General features: G+C 49.4%; 1 protein-coding gene across 1 annotated transcript; it reads left to right on the plus strand.

The window, feature by feature from the left end:
• The first annotated feature begins 1,372 nt into the window (after positions 1-1,372).
• LOC144170638 (cytochrome P450 1A1-like) lies at positions 1,373-9,929 on the plus strand. The gene is made up of 9 exons (XM_077700564.1): positions 1,373-1,630; positions 2,944-3,123; positions 3,970-4,063; positions 4,341-4,496; positions 7,127-7,335; positions 7,512-7,637; positions 7,856-7,960; positions 8,617-8,748; positions 9,491-9,929. Exons 1-9 carry the CDS (start codon positions 1,471-1,473, stop codon positions 9,844-9,846), a joined length of 1,518 nt encoding a protein of 505 aa, XP_077556690.1. The 5' UTR covers positions 1,373-1,470; the 3' UTR covers positions 9,847-9,929.
• Positions 9,930-22,777: the final 12,848 nt, after the last annotated feature.

Below are 22,777 nucleotides of genomic sequence, written 5' to 3' on the forward strand. Positions count from 1 at the left end.
AATTTTTTGTTGAGAAAAAAAAAATGTGCGACACCACATCAGCCGAGTTAGAGAGGGACACATCGCAAGTGCTTTTTGCTCTGACTCTTCAAGCCTTGAGCACATTTTCCTTCTTTAAATCTGTATAGGTCATTTCGCACTGTTTATCTCTTAAGGTCGTCAACTTCGACCAACTGGCCAAACTCTCCATTCTGTGGCCGTCTGTGCTATTTATTTTACTTTAGAATACCTGCGGCGTCGAAAGTCACCCGAGAACGTGGTGCTGAAGCCATACATTTCGGAAGAAATAAACTATCAATTGTAGCGCCAATATTTATTGAAGATACAGACGTTTCAAAAAATGAGGTTCAGATGACCACGGCTATCAGTGGTGTTGCGACACCTTCCTCTGTTCTTCGGATCCGAACACCCGAACCATTCGTCTACCAGGTGCACCCATCATCGGCTGGAAACGACCTGGGATATCTACAATGGCGCACTACGAGGTGGTGACCTGTGCTTCTGCCAGACATACGCGCTTTCCGCGACTTTGGCGACCCAAGTCCCCACTTGGCCGAATGACGCCCTAATGATCAGAAACGGTCAGGCGAGCTGACAAAACCCTCGCGTAGCTCCTCCCTCTTGGCAGCGGAGGTTGACGTGATCTCCTTTAGTGACGTGATCAACGACGCCCTGGGCGCCATAGTCGACGAGCCGCTGACCGTAGTGTACAAGAGGGGATCCCAGATGTCTTCCCGAAGCTTCGACATTGCTAGACCCGACGACTTAGAACCTCGGCAGGTTGCCTTACCGAAGTCAACTAGACGTTCACCCGTTTTTAGGGAGCCTACTGTGAGAGAGGGAAGCGTGCCCCCTCTGTGTGAATGTATTTGCACGGCCGCTGGATGGGAGGGCGCCTTTCATCCAGCGGCCGTGGTATTTGCGGGACGTTTCAGCGCCATGGATTTTTCTGATTGGTGTGTTCCTGCCCACGTCGGGGAGAAAGGAAGAAAGGGGAGGACCACACCATGTTTACATAATCTTGAGCGCGCAGGTAGCGCACTGCCTGCTCCCTCATATCCGGAACGATGTAAACACTTGTGTAAAGTTTTTCTTTCTTCAATGAACTTGGTACTGACGACTGCCCCGGCCCGACACCAACCACCACCCACTTCGACCGCACTGCGTAGAGTTTCAATGGTCGTTGAAAATATCTTTTTGCATGAATTTAAGAGAGCCTGGCAAATTCACTACCACATAATTTGGCCACCATTCCAGTTGATCTTTGGCGTGCTTTGAATGGAGACATCCAGACATCCAATGCATAAAAAAAGGTCGCTTAATCTACCTCGTTCCTTGTACCCAGGACACCTCGAAGAGTCGGCCGTATCATCTCTGCCAGACCGGCGGCGCGTGCCATCGGGAGCCGTCCGTCCTAAACTCGCACTTATCTCGTTTATCTGGCAGCGTCGCGGCAGCCTCGCAGTCGCGATGAGCCCCCTTCGAGAGGAGTACGCTCTCCTCCTGGACTGGCGGGTGCTGAGCACAGCGCTCGTCTTCGTGCTCACGTACTTTGTGGGCCGTTTCTACCACAAGGTGTCCAAGTACCCCAAAGGACCGTTTCCTTACCCGGTGGTGGGCAACCTGCTCAGTGAGTAACTGAACCTTGCTCCCGTCCTCTTTATTGCCTTGCTGAATCCATTTCGACGGCAAAGAGGCTGGGGTAGTGGCGCCAAATGACATGGGGACAATTGAGCACCGTTTCTTTCTTAGCGGCCCGCTAATGCCTCCACTCCCTCACTTGTGAAAAGAGAGGCGTTCAATGCAAGTATCCTCTCCCAAAATCTCTTCATCTCAAAGTTCGTGGCAAGCTGCGCAGTGCGCTTGGATGAATGCAAACAAAGCACTGACGGCGTTGAAAAGTTTCATCTCAGCTAATAGAAAAGCAAACCTGCTAAGACGTCTTGTTTAATGTTGCGCAGAAATGACCGCTTATTACTTAGTGCCTTGAAAACAAGGGGACATTGAAAGAATCCAATCATCGTAACTAACCACGCCCTCCCTTCATTTCTGTCGGTTTAGAAACGAAACTTCGAAAGGAAGCATTTTATTTAACAATTTGCAAAAAAGAGCACGCCTACGAAGCTTCACTTCTCCGAACGGGTTGTAATAAACGACGTGTGCATGGTTACTAAAACGTTGCTAACAAGCAATTAACGGCAGCGGAAATATGTGGAAAACTTTGGAACGGGCCCGATGTAAGGAGGATTGAGAAATCGGCCCTCACAGCTAAAATTTCCGTTGCGGCACATTCATCCTGACGCAGAATTGAAGAAATAAACCATTGTAGTATCCACACTTTCGTCCCCTTTATTTTTTCTTTTGTTCAAGCTGCGCCTGCAACACGAGTTTCAAGTATGCCTCAAGACGTGCCTGCTGGAGCTCAATTCTTTAAAATGACGGGCATCGTTTTGAAGCGACGCGGTGTTGGTATGCAAATGCATGCATTACTGGGTTGAGCAATTGCTTGGGGAGGTGCGAAACTGTAGAAAACACACAGCGCGTTGTTCTGGTGCACGCTGCAGTTGCCTCTCGTCCAAAACGAAGCGAAGCGAAAAGCGAAGGTCATTGGTTGTGCGTCGTTTTGTACAAGGACCTCGTACACCTGGGGGGCGCACCTCGTGTTTTCTACAGTTTCCAGCCTCCACATGCGATGCCCTGACCCAAGAATACATGCATCTGCATGCCAACACCGCGCGCTTACAAATGGCTCGCGTCGCTTTAGAGAATTAAGCCCCTGGTAGCTGATGTGACCAGTGGTTTCCTATTTTCTTGTGAAGGGAAGTTTCTAGAAGCGAAGGGAAATCTTTGTTTTTCTTTTCATGCAATGAGTCGTAAGTTTTAGAACCTTTGGCACGTGTTATAAATATTGGGTTTCTTGCTGAGCGGTTTTCCTCCCTCCAGCGCTTCGAAAAGTGAAGAACCTTTGGGTAAAGGCGACCGAGTGGTCCTCATCCTACGGAGATGTCTTCACCCTCTGGATGGGCGAAAAACCGATGGTGGTGCTCAACAGCTACGCCGTCATACGAGAAGCCTTCCTCGACAGACGGCACGAGTTTTCCGGCCGCTTTCCGACCAAAATGGGTGAGTTCGTCTTGCTGTTGTGCTCCTACGTGGGTGTGAAGTAATTGACATATGAAATGCGAACACGGAATTACGAACCACACAAATAGCGCGATTTCTTTTAACGTAGGCCAAATTGACGCGCGTGGATTTATTACAGTAACGAAGTTGGGAAATGTGGATGAACAGTATTTTTCAATTATGCGGATGGGTTGATATTTTCGTGTTCGCATTTCATTTGTTCATAAATGTAGTCTTTGCCAAAATTTTCTAGGCCATGGCAAAGGTGCATAGGTCACAAAAACATCAAAGTAGAAGGTTATCTTTCAAGTGGGGCCGAAACATTTTACCCTAAAAAGGAAGAGAATACACCCTTTTTCGTATGGTTATAAAATGTTTTGGACACAGTTAAACGTTAAGTTTGTGGTTTGATCTCATTGTTGGCAAAAATATTTGGCTTGGCCTAGAAAAGTTTGACAGAAACTGTACGTGCTTGCTCATGTGTATTTGTACGTTATGTTATGTTATGTGCGTTGTGCTGTGTTGTGCGTGCTTTTGTGCGCGTGTTGATCTACGTTCGTGCATGTTCGTTCGTGATGTACGCTTGAGGAGGACAAAAGCGAATGTCTGTGCATTTTTGTGAGTGGGTATTCATGTGACACATGTACGTACGAACAATCTAAAAAATATGAAACATATGGACACGGCGATCAAAAACGCTGGCGGCATTGTCATCGCTGGCCAAGAAATCACCTTCATTGCAATGCCGTGAGTCCATTTGGAAATTACTGTGACCTAGGTGTCTTATCAACTGATTTATGTGGCTGACCAAGGTTTTGCATCAGCTAATTGTACCGTTTCTTGCAGGTGCTCTGCAAGTTCAGAACGATCACGACATCATGTTCGAGGATTACAATCCACGATGGAAAGCGTTACGAAAAGTGGCTCTTCTGGCTGTGAGGTGAGATGATTTCAAACCTCACCACGTGGGCAACATGGCGTCAAATATTTTTTACCACATCAAACATTCGTCTAGCACTGTATGCACATTCTAGTCTGCTGTCTGTCCTTTTGTGTTCTCTGGTTCCAATTTCTTGATGTGCGCTGAATTGCATTTTAACGTATCTGAAGCTTAATATAATCGTCTTGTTCGGCTGGATTTTTATTTCGCCAAGAGCGTGCAGGTGAGGTATTTGGACCCTTTTTCAGTACATTCACTCTACTTTACTTTTCTGCAGGAAGTATGCTGTGAGCGAACAGTTGGAAACACTTTGCACTTCCGTTGTGGATGCATACGTCGATTCGTTAAAAGAAGGACCCCAACTCATCGACTCAAAGGAGCCGTTTTATTTCATCCTCTTCAACCTCATAGGCACATCTGTCTACGGCACAAAGTGAGTCCGCGTGTTTGCTTTCCTTCTTCCTTTGACGATTTCTCTGTGGTTGGTATAGGCCAGGTGTCGGCGCAGAACCTGGAACCGAACGAATAAGCGTTGTCGGCTGCAAGTCTTTCGCTTGGCCTGAAAGATAAGAGGAAGGGGCAACCAACCGGAACTCCACTTGATTTAGTTTGTTCCTCATGTGTATCAACAGCGTATCAACATTCTGGGGAGGCCGAAGCTGTAACACTAACCACGGGGACCTCTTAGAACAGGCTTTTCTACGACAAAAAGAGAACCGCAATGGTCTCGTTTGTTGGAATTTAGAGCAAGTGAAATGCAGTAGAATTGGGATAAATAACATATATTTGCTTCTGGAGGCCTTCGGCAGTATTCTCCCTCGGTCCTAAATAAAATATTCTTAGCATCAGGCGCACTATCTCGAAATAGAAGTCTAACTTATTTGTGGATGCACTTATTTGTCATCCTTCTAGAGTTGTTACGCCTTGCTGGGGCATCTGGCGAAAACCAAAATTATTGGGAAACTGTGCATAGTGGTGCTGCCCGGCATGCATTTTTTTGCGTAGTTTGGATAAATTTCGTGAGGTAAATGCACTTTGTAGCAGTGGTAGCAGCAATCGTCATTTTCTTGCCCTAACTTCAATTAGTATAGGCTCCGGAACGATCGCCGGGTGGCGCTGCACTCTCCCCGGAGGGGGAGTATGCCGGGCCGGCGGCCTATTCGGCACGTGCTTTTTTCGCTGCGCGCGTGCTTCATTTCTCGCGCTAGGAAGAGGGCTGGGTAAAATTTTCTTTCGACTTATGAAAGCATACACATTAGCACGTGTCCAGCAAGTTCGGTTTACACGACGAGTAGTTACTGAGTTCATTTTTGTCGACGTTTGTCTTGTCGTCTGCTACAGACGCGCCGCCTGCTACGCGCCGCTCGAACGCCTCCCGGCCCGCTCCTCCGCGTCTGGCAAGTGCACGCGCAGCTCGCGCTGTCTCCCGCACCGCCTGAGGCATCCAGCCTCCTCTCACGAATGCGACAAAGAGACCGCCGGCTGCGCGAGCCACTTAAGCCAGCACGTACAAAGAGCGGCGGGAACACTCCTCACTAGCCCGAAACGAAAAGATGAAACTGAAAGCGAAAAAATAACCCCACATTGTTGCATGGTCAGCTGCCACGACAGTAACAAGGCGAAAGAAGAGGATCCATTCGTTAAATTCTGCATATTCCCCGCGAAGGCGCACCAAAAGGATAGACGGTAAGCATGGATCACTGCGGTTCGAAAGGTGAAATAAGTTGACACATTTTTGTTTGTATATGTGTGCTTTCAGTTTACATTACCCGGCTTTAAAAATGCGAACTAGTGTTCTAACGAGTCCTCCCCTCTACACTTTTTTTAATACATACTGCCAATGATTGTTTTCCGCTATAATAAATGAACTTCGGAGTTGTTTAGCTGGTGCCGTTCGATATCGTCCAAATATAACACAATAGGTTGACATTTTGCATGGGTAAAAAAAAATAGTTTCTAGCGATTTACCTGGGTGTAGTAGCTCTGGTCCGTCTTGTCATTGTGACTTGTGTTCTGGACTCGATTGCTGCGTTGTTCGCCTTTTTCCCACATTTAGCAATACTGGTAATTAGAAGAGGTATACATCAAATTCTGTATATTATAGTAATTAAAAGTTATACGCCACAAGCTGTTCTGTTGTTTCCGCGAACTGACACGCTAACCCATACTTGTACTCCAAGCGGGTGACAAAATTGCAAACAAAAATTTCTTCAAGGACAAGTAAAATGGAAATGCGGCGCTGTCAGCGCACCCCTTATTAGCGTGTGCCTTTCTAATGCGTTTTTATAGGATGCAGCTGATTGTTTCAAGAGTAAGAAATAACCTATGAACCATAATCAATCACGTTTATCTTACATTTCTTGCAAGCGTCAGTGTTTCTGCAGTCCAGAAAGTCCGGATGTCAGAAGCGCGAGCACGCGAAGGGAGTAACAAACAAGAGAAAAGTACGCTGTGACCAGCTGAACAGCTGTCGCCTTGCAGAAGAAAAGAGCAACCGACGACCGCCGAACAACGCGTTTCCCCCCTTAAAATCGTGGGGCAGTCTGCCGGTCGAGCGGCGGGAAGCAGGCGGCGCGTCTGTAGCAGACGACAAGACAAACGTCGACAAAAATGAACTCAGTAACTACTCTACGTGTAAACCGAACATACTGGACACGTGCTAATGTGTATGCTTTCATAAGTCGAAGGAAAATTTCACCCAGCCCTCTTCCTATCGCGAGAAATGCAGCACGCGCGCAGCGAAAAAAGCACGTGCCGAATAGGCCGCCGGCCCGGCGTACTCCCCCTCTGGGGAGAGGGCAGCGCTTCCCTCGCCGGGCAAACTTTAGCTTCGCCTCCCTATTACAATGAAATTGGAGGCTACGCGGAATTGCATATACTTGGGAAATGTAACGCTATGGCAAAAAAAACAAAAAAAAAAACAAGCGACAGCAAGCTGCATCTCACCGTCAAGCATGAAACCACGAGCAATATAATCGGCATCGATAATCCTCTCCTTTTCTTTCTTCTAATTAACGTTTTAAGTATTGCTAATGCGTTGGGCACCTTAAACCTGTTGCGCAGATTTGACAAGGGTGGTGATGAGATCCGTCGCCTCCAGCGCATCAACGAAGAATTCTTTCAAACCGTCCCCGACGGTCTGCCGAGCGACATCGTGCCCTGGATGGGAATCCTTTACAGAAGCAAGGAAAAAAAGGCTGAAGCCATCACAAAAGAATATGTTGCGCTAACGGACGAACTCTACAGCAGGGCTGAAGCCGCCTACACTCCAGGTAACTTTAAACATAAATTTGCGGGGCAATTAACGTTGAGCGTTATTCTTCTTAGTATACGTTACAGAGCTAGGTCACACGTGTTACATCGTACACGGAAAACAAAATTCTCTTAACGCATTGTATATCCTAAACTGCTGAAAACATTGGTTTGTTTTTTCTTCTCTGCTTCCCAGGAAAGGCAGATAACTTCACGCATGCCATGCTCGCCTCCCGTGAAGAAGCAGTGCTTGAAGAAAAAAGCGATGCGCAGTACCTGACCAAGGCGAATATGATTCAAGTTATCATCGATATCTTTGGTGGTAAGCACGTTTCGGGTAAAACCATTTCAGTTTTAGAGCCCCCATGCATGTTGAAGCCCAACTACGGTTCCTGAATAAGTGTCCTTGGCAGTTAACAAGGCATTTAACAACTAATACGAAGTATTTCGTATTTACACAGAGAAGGTTACACATTACCAATCAATAAGACTACTGACATCATATGTTTTTATTACTATTTTCTCGTTCGCATGTTCCAGCCGCGTCGGATACTTCAGCAAGGACATTGCAGTTTCTAACGCTGAGATTGGCGCAGGAGCCGGCGTATCAAGACCGTATTAAAAAGGAGATTGACGAAAAAATTGGTAAGGCAATAATTCCGCAACCACGACGTTATCACTAAGACTAGAGACAGTTGATAGCAGGCAGGCGAACTTCCCACTTACGATGTGTATTGTTTGCATTGCATTTAAGGCTAACATGGGAGCCCGTGTCTACCACTACTATACCCGAGGGTTCCACCGCTGTTGCCAAAGGCTTACAGCGCATGCGCAATGCTTGGGTTGCCCGTAATTGAGTTGTTTCAAAGTGTTGACGTAGGAGAGAAATATTTAATTTAGTACGCACAGGAGAACGATGCGAAAACATTTTCGCGAGTGAAACATCAACGGACTCAGGTTTTAGCTCTGTTTTAACGCAGTCATACAGTGGTGGTCTAGCCCCCACCCAAGCTGAGTCAAGCTTCTGGATAGGGCATGAGGGACTTTAAGCAACTCAGGGTTGGACGTAAACTGACGTTGAAGATCTGCGTCGGTTAATGGGAGGGCCATCGTTGATAGGGGTATTTCCTTCATTTTTGATTTACCAAGATTGTTTAGGCACGGCCCAGGGAACGTGTAGCGCGCATTTTCAGATCGCACCCATGGCCTTGTCTGGCAGCTATTCCACACAATGCGAGCCCCCAGCTTTGAGGGTGTCAGAGTGCAATGCTGATTAAATGCTAGCGGCGTCTGCTTCCCAGGGCGCCGCCCGCCCATCTACGGAGACAGAGCCAACCTTCCGTTCACCGTGGCGTGTCTGCTTGAAACGTTGAGATTTCACCCAGTCGCTCCATTCGGCCTGCCACACAACACTTCGACCAACACCACAGTCGGTGAGCAGAAACTTACGCCTATGTTGCTCAGTAACTAGTCATGCTTTCTCAGGAAACACTTTCTGAGTGCTGCTTTCCAAATGACGAACGTATTTAACAAGAGATCAGATACAGCAGAGTTGTCGCGTCCCTAGGAAGAGGAAGAAACAGCATAAAATAGGAACCCAGGTCATGTATATGCGTTTGTCAAATGGGCACCCGAGCGCACGTTACGCGTGGACGGCTGCCAGAAAAACCCAATGATTACAACATTTATTACTCTTAATTAGATCAAATTTGGGATGGGATTTTGAGTCACTTGTTTTAAGGCAAACGTGTTATCAGGAAATTTGAGGCAAGAAAGTCAGAACCAGCCGCAGTGACTCGGCGACTAAGGAGTCGTGCATGCGAGCAGAAGGATGCGGGGATGATCCCGATTCTCCTCTCAGCAGCATAATGTTTTCCCCAGTATGCCCACGTAACGTTAAGACTAGGCTCTGATGAAGTTTTCGTCACGACGCACGCGCATATTTACATTTATTACGTTTGCCGTAGCCTGTCATGCATCGCATCCTTTGATATAACGATAAACAGGAACACGAGGCTTGAGGAGAATCGCCTCAAGGCATCTTCACATTCAAAAATTTTACTTTGAAGCAACGGTTGTGCCACTTCGGACAACAGCGTAAATGTTTAGCAGCTTTATAACTTTGTAAATATCTTTATGTGTGCTCGTTCTTCTTGTCTACCGTTTCGCGAGCAGGCGGACTGACCATACCCAAGGACACCGGCATCATTTACAACATCTACGGGGTCAACCACGATCCAAAGCTATGGGACGAGCCTGAGATATTTCGCCCAGAGAGGTTCCTGGACCCCTCGACCGGGGCTCTCCGCAAGGACGTTGGGCCCCTGCTAAGCTTCGGCTTGGGCCCCAGGACCTGTCCTGGCGAGAAGCTGGCTCACGTGGACATGTTCTACATACTCGTGCGACTCATGCAGAGAGTCACATGGGCCGCCCCCAACAATGAGCCCTCGAAAGTTAACATCGACAGCATAGGATCAAGCCTGTTCCTGGTCGCGGCCCAACAAGACCTTGTCCTTACCAGAAAAGCTTAACCAGCGCACGCAGCAATTGCCGACGCATGTGCATGGCTGCGGCGCCTTTTAATAACGGTCAATAAACTTCTCGGCTGAGATTACTTTTCCGTCCGTTCCTGTGCGTACTGCTGGTGTTTCACGCTTCTTGATAATAGTACCTTCGTGAGCGGGAAGTGTGATCGGAGAACACGCTTCATAGAAGAAACTGAATTGACAAAACGTGTGACTTTCTGCCAATAAATGCTTTTTTGGGGAATCAGCTTGTGAGAGCGCTGATTTGTTATTAGCGTGAATGCTTGAGGCACATTTTTGTACCAAATTTTAGGAGTGTTCCATGTAATGTTGTGATTCAGCGCGCCGCTACGCTGTGCGTGCGTGCTGCAAGGCTGATGTTGTGCGAGGCAACTTCGTTTGCTTGACGGTGAAGCCGCCCTCCTCAAACCAGCTATGACACGCAGGAGCGTTTCCGCCGCGCGGGCGCTTGCTGCTATGACTCACGACCGGTGCTGTTGCAAAATGAGGGACAATTGGGCGTGTGTAGAGACTTAAACCTGTGAGCAGACTCCGCTCGCCGAGATCAGCTCTCCGCCCTTTCTCAGGCCTCAGAGTCAACGTGCGCCAGTTCTTGCGAACCCAGGAAAGAGTGTTCTTGCGCGTGTGCATTGTGCTCGGGCGGCTTCAAAGCACTGCGAAAGCTGAGTGACCATTGGCGCATCGGGTTTTAAATACGCGCACCTTTGGAGCGCGTTTCACCAGTTGACAGCATCAGATCTTGTTGTTGCTCTGTTCGAGTCATGCTGCAAGCTCGCCCGGAATGGCGCTGTTCCTGTACCATCGCTGCTCATCCATTGTCATGCAGTAAAACCGGTAGGCGTTGCCTTCGGCTCTTTGCCGCCAACACCAAGGCAGGTGCTGATGCTCGCCGTTCGTTCCCCACCCACGCTACCACAACATGACAAAGGCGACGAAGCCTGGTTCGGGGACCCCTTAGCCAATGTAACAGTACTGAATGGTAGTTTCTTTCTCAGTGTTTACATCTGCGGTGAAGGGAACAAGAAAACCAGGTGACCGGCTATTGAGATACAAACCAACCGTCTGTCTGAGCCACGCGCCAGTAGAGCGATCCCGTGGCACGCTGTGCTCGTGGCTAGCTTCGTTCTAGAACTTTATCGAACAGCATTTTGGCTCGCAGCACTTTGGCTCCGGCTACTGTAGCATGACGACGGTGTTGTCCTCATTACCGAGCGAAAGAAGGGAGAACCGAAGGCAGAAAAAAAAACGGGACAGGAAAGTAGGGCGAGAGTGTGCGGGGGAGGGCGGTATTCCGAGGCGGTGCGAGGTGCTCCTCTGCGGCAACGCATGGCGAAACTGTGGGGGGGAGGCAGTGAGAAATGCTGGGTGGTGGCGACACGCTGCGAGATAACGCCATAGCAGCGGGGACATCATGCGCTCGACAATGACGTGTTTACTTCCTGAGACGCAGTTCGCGGTCCCTTCCCGAGACGCAGTTCCCGTTAGCAGTTGCAAAAGCCCGAAACAATGGGTAGCCCAACTTAAGAAGACCTGGCGTTTACACCTGGTCACCCGGTTGTCCAGTAAATATGGTGGGGCGCACCAACACGCTTGTACCATGCTCGCTCGCGCAGTGGCACATGGACGATTATGCTACAGCTTCTTAGTGTATGATCTACGTCCGTCCCATGTTAATGACCTTCACAAGCTAAATCGCAATCTTCTCCGTGCGGTTAATGGCCTTCTTAACTTCACGAGAGTCGATATTCTGCATCACGTGGTCCCCCTTCCGCCCCTTCATATCCTTATAGAGGAAACAAAGCTGCGATTCCATCACCTGGAGCATTCTCCTCAGGGACGAGTGCTTACCGAATGGAATCAACTAAAAAGTGATTTTAGCCAAATACACTTTCCACCACCCATTCCTCCGTAGGAGCGACCTTCGATCGGCATCCCGCGTCGCAGACCAATTAGGAGAACTCATCAAACTGCCCCATAGCAGTATGTTCGAACCCTCGTCAACGACAAGGCCGAAGATGAGGCAGACATTTATACGGACGCTGCAGTTGACGGAAGAACGGCGGCCATAGCCTGGACCTCTACAGATATCCTCCAAATAAATGATCCAGTCACGTCTCCAAACATACGGGCTTGTGGAATAAGTGGAACTCCTGGGAATTTTGGGAGCAATCCGGCACATTGGCGAACATTCCTCCACCCTCTCCATTAAGAAGTTCAGAATAATCACGGACTCCCACGTCGCACTTCGGGAGCTGAACCGTGCGTTCGCGGATAATAGCACGGTGACCCGAATTCTGACTTCGGTACGCGACCTACAAGAAGAAGGCTTCACGATTCGCATCACCTGGACACCGGGACACACCATGAGTGCACATGGCAACCTTTTGGCACACGCTACTGCCAGGGAGCGACTTCAAGCCCCTCCATGGTTCCCAACGCACCAACTCCCTCCCTCCAGTCGGATTGGCAACGTCGGCTTCGGTATCTAAAGAAACTAAGCAGACAACGCTTGCAAGATGCGACACCAGACGGAGTCCTCGACGTTCTCAAGCCTCTTTCACGCTCGGGGGAAATATTCGAAAAGTCTACGCCAATGCGGCCTACATCCCTCACGTCATTTACAAATGGACAGCCCCTGCAGGGTTCGAGCTGCACCACTGCCCACAATGTGTTTGTGATGGCACACCAAATTTATTTCACCCAATCTGTCTCTGTCCCGCCTTCGACAGAGGCTGTGCGCAACTTTTAGCCATTGGCCTGGTACTTACATCCGAATCCGAACACATACGCCGGGTGCGGAAAGATCCACCAACCCTTGAAATGATTACTGAATGCGCTCTTGTGAATGGTCTCTTTAAAATGTTGTAGCAGCTTGTCCGACTCCCCTAGAGTGCACCAAGCATGCTCCATCTGCCCGGTTTATGTGCGAAGAGTGAGAAGAAAAAAAAAGCGAGTGGTCTGTGAACCGCATATGAACAGCGAGCCTTTGCATTAATATGCAGATCAAGAGAACTGTGTGAACAGGGAGCACCGCTGAACTGCTCCTTCCTCTACCTTTTTACCTTTCTCTCCCCCCCCCCCCCCAGGGCATCTGGCCTCCTTACCTCAATAAAACAATCCTCCTCCTCCTGAGATGCAGCAGCTATGTGCCGTGGCCGAGAAGTCTGCAGTTCGCGCTGCGCACGAATTTCGCATTAGCGAGGTATAGTAATCGACAGCCATGATTTAGCCCCGAATGTCTTTCATCTGTCTTCTTCCTGGCTCTTGTTCAGATCGGCTGTGAACTAGGCTGCTTGTTTCCTCGTAGGGTGAGAAACACCTGCCATAACTCGTGAACAGTCTTGGATGCTTATAGGGGCGAAGCCCCTTAGGGGCTCGGGCTGTCGGAGTCTCCTGTCATCGTCGTCGTCATCGTCGTCGTCATAATCGTCGTCTCAAGTAGTCACGGTTCTAAAACATCGGGATACTCAATTCTTCTCGCGCTATAGAGCATAACGCGCACTAAAAAAAACGCTGGGACACTCGTTTACGCAGAACGCTGAAACGCTTCGTAACCTGTACTAAACAAAAAAAAAAACCGGGACACTTGTTTACGCCTCGCGCTAGAACGCTTTGTGCTTCAAAGACACGATACTTGTGCAGCAATGCTGTATACCTCTACCCCAACGGTTTCATCTTCGTTGGCAAAACCTCCAAGGTGCCAAGAATACACCTATAGACTGCATGCTTCGCCCCTCCCCACGTTGCGTTAGTGGAGATGGCCCGGGACTTTTTTTTATCCTAGGCGCAACACCTGAGTCGGAGGGTATCTTGGGCGCTATAAAAAAAGTTAGTGACGGACGTGTACATACGCGTATGTCAATATAGCTGGCGACAGACATAAATCGCATTCTGTGATAACCTAAGCTCACCCCAGGATCTACTAGGGCCAGGGTTGCGGCAGACCTCTTTCTGGGGCCGTGTTATGACTTTTTCGCGGGCACCCTTATACTTTTCGATTCGCCGCGCCACTTTGCTGGCTTTGACAGGCCGGTTCACGGACTGATTTGTGTTTCAAATGGCACGTGACGCATCACCGAAGGACAGTGACAACGTCTGGCGCAGGGTTCACGACCCACAGCATAGACGGCGACGCCTACATCGCACCACACCACTTGTGACACAACAACTTTGCAAAAGGGGGTATAAAAAACATTGGCGAGACTTGCGCTACGTCGCCCAAGTCTTGAACCACTGTGAAGCTGGAGGATTCCTTTCTCTGTAAGCACTGAAGAACACAACACCACGCATTGCATTGGGTTTGAAATTGTTTTGTAGATGTTCCGCCACCGCTTTTCATTGTGGTAGTAGTAGTTATCGTCATATCCATCTAGTATGTCGTCGTCTTCCTCATGCATGACTGACGCGCCCGTGTCGTTTTGTCCGCAGGCTTTCACGTTTCTCTTAAAGTGGAACGCGTATGCACGTGCTAGAAGTGGCGGCAACCGGCTTTGCGAACTGGGCGTTTGTAGCGCGAGCTGTTTTGTGCTCCGAGAAATCCTGGAAACTCCCTTATAGTCCTAAGAATAAATCCGACTTGTCTAGTGCGAAATCTAGTCAGGAAATTTTACTCGCGGACACTCTAATAGAAATCAACAGGATACTCAATGGTCTTACTCCTTTGACGAAGCAAGTCAAAGAAATAAAGGCATAGAGCAAGTTAATGTCATACGAATATGACAGTATTTTTTGTGACGTGACTAGTCACGACCCCGAAATCAAAACCCTGAAAAGAAAAGTTTCTAAATTAGAACATGCTCACTCAGGCCTTGAAGTGCAAAGGGTGTCAGCTGCACTAAATGACCTGGAATACCACAGAAGTATATTCAATATTGACATCTACGGCCTCCAGCTCGAGCAAAATGAATGCCTCATGAGCGTTGTAAACAAAGTTGCCTCAAAACTGAGCCTCCCCCCTGACAGAGCGAACGACTTCCGCAACGCATAAACTCCCATCCAAAAGCGATAAACCTTCAGCTGTAATTGCACGTTTTGTACACCTGTCCACCCGTGTACAATAGATTGCAAAACGGAAGTTACTGTCGACTCTCGAGCCCGGAGTCTTCATGACGGAGAGCATGCCAAGACGAAACAGGATTTTGATGAAGGAAACAAAGTTATGGCCACTTGACGACAATTGCAGTGTCACCTGCCACCATATTGGGAACGTTTTTCTTTAATAAAAAAGGGTCGCCATCCCGACTTGTGAAAGCGGATGTCCAGCGAAGCTGTTGTAAACCACTACGAATGCTGATGGTTGAGGGCATAAAATGTTTCTCGTCGTCTCGGCTGGCCTGTCGCTTGCGCTCGGCTTCTCTGGCTTCAAATGCAGATTCCTGCTACACTGACGCATGCGCTCGGCGTCTTGGGCAAGAACTGCTCTATTTAGTGGCTCTAGTTTTGCCTATCCTTCAAAAATAATCTGAAAACATATTGACCAGGAACACCTGGTGGGGAGGGATTTATTGTTCGCAGGGGCCTTATCATCTATAATGTGGTTTCGATGCTTGTTTCAAGGTTTCTTAAAAGAAATACTGAGCTCTATATATGCTGTATTCCTGATTAGCCTGACGCAGGGGCTCGGCGTCTTAGGCAGAGAACTGTTGGGTCCTGCCTGGGTAATTTGTTTACGACACGAAATTTTCCGACCAACTACAGAGGCTGACAGCTTCGCTGTAAAAAGGGGCTGATTGGGCACAGATAACAAAATGCCACGCCGACCTTAATAAGCTAAAGGTTCATGCCCACTTTCACCTTTCCGAGGGGAGGGGTCTGGAAAAGAGGGATAGTAAAAGGGTGCGGGCCATCAGAAAATGATACAAGCAGGCGCTGGCTGCATCAAAGTTCACTGTGCGTTCGCGCCAATAGACCGGCGACTGCTCCGAGCAGCGTCTGTGTTATGCCTTGCGCTGCAGTTGTGTGCGTGTTCACTGCGCGCTCACGGCGCGAGAACCGCTATTTATCGCTCGACAAACTTGCTTTAACCGCATTCGACTACGGCAAAATTTGTGGCTAAGGTTTCGTGTATGTTTCACGTATGAGACGCAAAACATTTTTAACAGCGAAGCTGTTTAGCAAATCGTAATTTTTCGTGTCCGCAGTTAAAAATGCCCTGCAAATATCGAGCACACGAACATAGGGAGATTGGCCCAGACTGGCCAAAACACGCGTGCGCACTCATAGAGATTCCAGCAATCGCCGTAATCGTGGCAACACTTGCTCGAAACGAGAAAGGCAGGTTATAACGTACGTCCCTCAAAGGTGATACCCAATGATTATCACTTCCAACATAAACGAAGGGACCCGACGCAGTGGCTCAGTGGCTAAGGCATTGCGCTGCTGAGCAGGAGGGCGCGGGTTCGATTACCGGCCATGGCGGCCGCTTTTCTGATGGAGGCGAAAAGCAAAAACGCCTGTGTGTACAAGATTTCTGCGGACGTTAAAGATCCCCAGGTGGTCAAAATTAATCCAAAGCCATTTACTTCGTTGCATCGGTGCGTTAAACCCTGCAATAATTCAATCAATGAACAAAAACCAAAGAATCTCGACTTGTAGCAACAATGATGGAGTACAGGTCGTTGTGGCAGCGAAGGAAAAGAAAGTCGGCTGAAATCGTGGACTTTTGGATGGTAACTTTTTGGATGGTAGTGAAGGCAGCGCACAGTTTCGCCGCCTTCAAGTCTTACGCGTTAGTCTGAGCTTCCTTCCTTTTTTATTAGAGATTAGCACTGTCAGCGCTTCAATAAAGAAAAATAAAATTTGTCATACCTTTCGCCTAAATTCTCGTTCACATCTGTGTCGTGTGCTAAAAAGCTTCGCTAGTCATCAACCTTCGCAGAGTGCAACCTCTACTAATTTGTTTGCTAAACAGTGTTTTGACTTTTGTGGGGACCTGTACTTTCCTGTAAGGTTGGATCATGCTCTTACCTTTTCTTTGGATTCAACGCAGTTCTGCACCCACACCGAGCGGGCTAATAATGTTCGAACACTATGAGCTTGTTTCCCATTCACACGGTTCCCAAATCTGATAGGCGCAAATATTTCGATCGCTTTTACTTCTTTCAACACGCGGAAACATTGTCAGGAAACTGCAACAATTTTGGCAAGCCTCTCCACCGGCAAAGCGCTTCGGGAGTTGTTATAAAAATAATTCCCTTAACTGACCACGTCCAAAACTTCACCACTGGCTTCGTAAAGTCCAGCGCAGCATTTTAACACCAAGACGACCCCTGAGGACCATCGGGGGACGACTCCAGCCCAGAAAATTTCCCGACCACACCGGCAGCACGGTTAGGCCTCGTCTTCAGGCCTGGCGGTGCGGGCCTCCCTGCCGAGGCTCATCGCCTACCGACCACGAGGGCGAGCTCCGGAATACCACCAGCAGCCATGGAGTACGACGAATCCAGCGGTCCGGCGATCCATTCACCCAACCCATGGACCAAGGTGATCGCAGCGCGAACCCGCCAAGCTCTCCGCAAAGCGCGAACCGAGAATTCAACAACGCCGAACAACAACTCTGCAGCCAAGCCTCATGCGCCTGCACGCACCATTCCACCTCCCCGCCTTCCCGACTAGCATTACATCACCGTATATCGACCAAGAACGGCCCTGCGAGTTGGAGCTTGGGCCACGCGAGACATCGTACAAGGTTTGATCACCTCAAGCGGTCTCCCACGGCCGCAGTTCCTGGAACGCGTCACCATCCAAGCGCAACCAGCGCAGAATCTTGTGATAGCCGGCACTCCAGACCCCGATATCGCCACCGTCCTCTCACAAATAACAACGATCCCTCTCAGCCAAACCAGCTTCGAAATCACTGCCTACATGAAGCCCCCTCCCGGGACTTCCCGAGGTGTAATCCACGGCCTGCCCGAAGACATCGACAATGACGCCCTACTCGAACTGACTGCTGTCAATAAGCCTTACCTAATTCATGCAAGGCCACTGGGCCGCACATCTTCAGCCCTCCTGACCTTCAATGGAACCAGAGTACCTTTCTACGTGAAAGTGGGGTGCGAACTCATTCGCTGCCGCCAGTACAGGCGGGTGGCGCAAGTGTGCCAACAGTGCAGGGAAGTGGGCCACCGCCGGGACGTGTGCCCCTACACCGAGTCCACAAACTGTTTCAAGTGTGGTACTGCTAGCCCCGCAGCAGACCACACCTGTCTCCCAAAGAAGAAAATATAAGAAAATTTAGAATATAAGAAAATGTAAGAATATAAGAAAATATAAGAATATCAGAAAATATAAGAAAAGGTATAAGAAAATTTACCTGCTGTTTTGTGATATTAGTGCTGTGTTTTTGGGGCAAGGCGTTTTGCCCCACTGCGATTTATTGTGTTGTTCTTATGTCGCGGTTGTGCTAAGTCAAGTATTTGTAAGTTTTTGTGACATGTTATAGGTAGCATCGTGTTCATGCGTTCTTTGAATTCTTGCTCTGTATTGCCCTCACTGCATGGGCCAGCATCTTTTCCTGCAATATGAATCAATGAAATGAAATGAAAAACTCTGCGACCAACCACACCCCATTGCCAGCAAAGTGTGCCCCAAAAGGCATCTTCCCACCCCGCCACTGCAACAAGGCCGAAAGCAACAACTTGCCCAATTCCAGGCCCATCTACAACAGCAGCAGCGGCACCAGGCACCCCCTGCTGGAGTTCCGGATCCTCCACTACCCACGGCCCAGGTGAGCTGGTCAGTGGCCGTACGCGGCACTCCCACTGGTACCTCTCAACCTCTAACTCAACTATGTCCCACAACAACCCCCCCCTACCCCCCTACATAACAGCTTTTCTAGACAAATTCTCCCTGCAACAAAAAAGTATTTCAAGCACGCCTAGATGCCCTCACAGAAAAAGTAAATAAACTCACCTCCTGCCCTCTACCGGTTCTCCCGTCCCCCGAGCCCAAACAGCTCGATCAGCGTTTCAACACTCTACTGGACACCATTACAAAAGCCCTGCCCGAAGCAACCTCCCCACTACACGCCGCAGTGGATGCACTTACAATACGTCTGCTGAAACTGGAAAAGGCAATCTCCGCCCTCTCACCAACCACGACCCAATCACTAGCCTCATCACAAAAAGCGAAGTTCCATCCGTATGACGACTGGCCCGAATGCAGATCTGACCCCACTCCGCTTCCACCCATCGGGGAAGACATCATGGCATGGACGGAAGCAGTCAACATACTTGTACGCAAACACACGCAGGAAATAGCCCTCACGGACACCAACCCTGACGCAGACCCGCATCTCCTCCACATCTGGGATGCCCGCCGAGGCCTCATCAAGAGATGGCAACGTCAGCGCCACAACAAGAAATTAAGGAAGCGCATAGCCCAGCTCACCCAACAAGCACAAGACTATGCCAAAACACTCCAACAGCAAAACTGCCGCTTTTTTTGTGACCAGTTGAAGGGCACTGTAAGTACGAAACGCACGTGGCATATACTGCGCCACCTCATCGACAACATCTAATTCCGATCCATCACCAACACCAAGATCTATCGACTAATCAGAAACAGCGATCTTACACCAGCAGAACTCCCCCAAGCTATTAAAACCCACCTCTTCGGTCACCCTACAGCGCATCCGTGCCCTATCTTGACTGAATACATGGGGCAGCCAAATTGCGAATTGGATGCTCCTTTCACAGAATCAGAATTCCAGCAAGCACTAGCGCGTCTCACCCGAAACACAACGCCGGGTAGAGACGGGGTCACCAACCGACTGCTCAGAAACTTGGACCATGACGCTCAAGATTCGCTTCTAGAACTGTTCAATCACTATTGGACCAGGGAACCTTGCCGGCCGAGTGGAAACATTCTGACATTACCCTAATCCCAAAACCCAACAAGCCCATTTCCACAAGATCGCTTCGCCCTATCTCACTGAGATCGTGCATTGAAAAACTTTTCCAGCACCTACCTAGAAGAGCAACAACTGTTCCCCCTCACCATGTTTGGCTTTCGTCAAAATCTCTCAACGCAGGACGCTCTTATACAACTAAAAGAGCAAGTCATTGATCATCTCAGTCGCTCGACACCCAAAACCGTACTGGCCCTAGACATAAAGGGGGCCTTTGACAAGGTCACCCATGCAGCCATTCTGGAAAACCTCATCAGCACCAACTGTGGAGCTAAAACTTACACCTTCGTCAGAACCTTCATCACAAATCGGACGGCAACACTCCGACTCGGCCCATATACGTCACTCATCTTCAACATTCCGGCCAAGGGGACACCCCAGGGGTCGGTAATTTCACGCCTACTATTCAATATAGCCCTCTTTCCTCTCCCTTCACTCTTGGAGTCCATGTCACACCTTCGGCATGCATTTTATGATGATGATATAACCCTATGTACCACAGAAGGCTCGAGCGGACACCAACAAGATGCCCTACAGAAAGCAGTCGACACCACGATCTCCTACCTCCCGCCCAGAGGACTGACTTGGGAACCCTCCAAATCAGCCCTTCTTGTGTTGAAGTCCCGCAGCCGCGGTCGTCCACCTGCCCCAACGCCTGACCCGCAAGTAACCATCTCCGGTCAACCCATACCTCAAGTCAAGACTCTAAGAATATTGGGGTCGCTTTCCACCACGATGTGTCCGGCGCGGCCCTCTTACCTCAACTGGAAACAACTATAGCCCAACTCACCCACCTCATTCGTCGCATCAGCAACAAAAATTTTGGAATGAAATAACAGGACACATGCCGCATCGTACAAGCGCTACTACTCAGCAGGCTCACGTTGAGGCTTGAGGGCCGTTCCTGGCCCTCAAGCCTCAAGAACAAGCCAAATTGGATACCCCCAAACGCAAGACGTATAAAGCGGCACAGGGAGTCCCAGCGTACACCAGCAACGAGAAAATGCTACAACTCGGCATGCATAACACCCTCTCAGAACTTCTAGAAGCCCAGCACACGGCGCAACTCAACCGACTGTCCCTAACACCACCAGGCAGGAGAGTACTCCAACTTATAGGGAGAGAACCCCCCGATTCCAACAACGCCCCGCACCCGATCCCGCCGAACATACGCTGCAAGATCCGGGTAGCCCCCATACCCGGCCACATGCACCCGATTTTCAACACTGGCCGCAGAGAAGCCCGCGTTCGTCATCTGGCCAGAAAATACTCCGAAGACCATCAAGTTCGGTACACGGACATTGCACAGCACCCCCGATCACGAAGAACCACAATTGTTGCCCTTACTCCGCAAGGTGAGGTGGCTACAGCAGCATCTTATTGTGATCTATCACCCACTGCGGCTGAGGCCATCGCGATTGCACATGCTGCAACTACCCACCAGAACCAACCCCAACTCACAATTCTCGCCGATTCCCAACAGGCCTGCCGGCTGTATCAGTACGGCAGGGTACCGGCAAGCGCCCTTCGTCTTCTCCGGACCTTGCCCGAAGATTTTGAAATTGCCATCGTATGGACCCCAGGCCATTCGGGCCTTGCCGGGAACGAGGCAGCTCACGCCGCCGCCCGCGATCTGCATTTCCGGGCATTCCCATCTTCAAGGCAAGATGCCTCGAGCTGCCACGGCTCCACAATCATCTCCCTAACACCTCTCGATCCTACATACAATGCCATCCTATCCCGCTGCTTGCACTCCAGAAGGATCTATCCCCCGCCCCACCCTACCCTCAGCAACTAACAGTCTCATATCTGGCGCCGGCTACAGACCGGTACTTAGTTTAACCACACGGTTCTCTCCCACATTTCTACATCACTCTTCCAACACGACTGCCGTACTTGCAACCTCCCTCTCACTACCTACTACTTGGTGCACTCATGCAACCCCTCCTCAACCCATTACCTCAGCAGTGGGAGTCTGCGCTGACCAGCTCGGCTCCGGAGCAACGACAAGCTCTGGTCAACCGGGCACTGGAATCAGCACGGGCTCGCGGCCTCCTGGACTTGGGAGGCTGACCGCTTTAGCTCTTACTCCTTTCTCTTTAAGATAAATAAACGTGTTTATCTCTCTCTCTCTCTTGTAATGGAGAGGTGAGCAAATCGCGGGGCGCTGAAAACGACAGCCTTCGCGGGAATGTTGCGATGTTCCCCTGGAAAAAGAAACTTGCCCCGAATATGCATATAAAGTCAATAGCTGGGCTTGTCTGATCACGCTCTTTTTGGAAAACTTGGTTAAGAACGTGGTGCTCTCACAAACGTTATGAGTGGTGGGAGTGCCGCCCTTGAACAAGGGGCGCATGAAGGAGTGCAATGAGAAACGCTGCATGTGATGTCACAAACGGAACCCTTCCTTCACCTCGAAATTGAGAATGTTTGTACTAATCAATCTGAGCTTCTAGTTGGTCTGACATGATGGCATGAAATGCGCAAATAACGCATTTATCGCGCATTTACCCTGTCATGGTTGTACTGGCTTAAGAGATTGTCACCGGTCGGCACACGATGATTTTGATGAAATGGAGGCTTCGAGGCTGCCGGAATGATAAGAGAGGGGTGGGTATACGGGGACATCGAACCCTTTTGGTTCAATCGGCTGAGCGTTCGGCTCAGCTGGAGACACACGGTGGAGCTCGACGGGGTATATTGCATTTTCATTGTGTCTCACGTAGCAACGTAAGCGAGATGAAGAAGAGGACATGATTCGGGGACTCTATGGACAGAAAGAAGACGAGGAAGACAATGAACGTTCGGACGCCATGATCATGTTAAGCTGGAATTCAGTCTTATGTAAATACAGTTACTCTATCTTTACGACGGCTTCTGGCTTCTTTCTTCATCATCTGGCGCCGAAACCCGTGAACGGAGTTGGAGCCGTCAAGCCGACGGATCAGAGTCCAAGAACAGTGAAAGCGGTATTGATGTGAACAAAGCGAACGAGGCTTCGGTAAAGTC

This window comes from Haemaphysalis longicornis, unplaced genomic scaffold (assembly GCF_048455015.1).
Source record: "Haemaphysalis longicornis isolate Haplotype H1 unplaced genomic scaffold, Haemaphysalis longicornis Haplotype H1 scaffold_2, whole genome shotgun sequence".
Classification (NCBI taxonomy): domain Eukaryota; kingdom Metazoa; phylum Arthropoda; class Arachnida; order Ixodida; family Ixodidae; genus Haemaphysalis; species Haemaphysalis longicornis.

Coding starts and splice junctions, on each gene's coding strand:
- LOC144170638 (XM_077700564.1), top strand. CDS start 1,471: ATGAGCCCCCTTCGAGAGGAGTACGCTCTCCTCCTGGACTGGCGGGTG. Junction 3,124..3,969: donor CCGCTTTCCGACCAAAATGG/GTGAGTTCGTCT, acceptor CGTTTCTTGCAG/GTGCTCTGCAAGTTCAGAAC. Junction 7,638..7,855: donor TATCATCGATATCTTTGGTG/GTAAGCACGTTT, acceptor CGCATGTTCCAG/CCGCGTCGGATACTTCAGCA.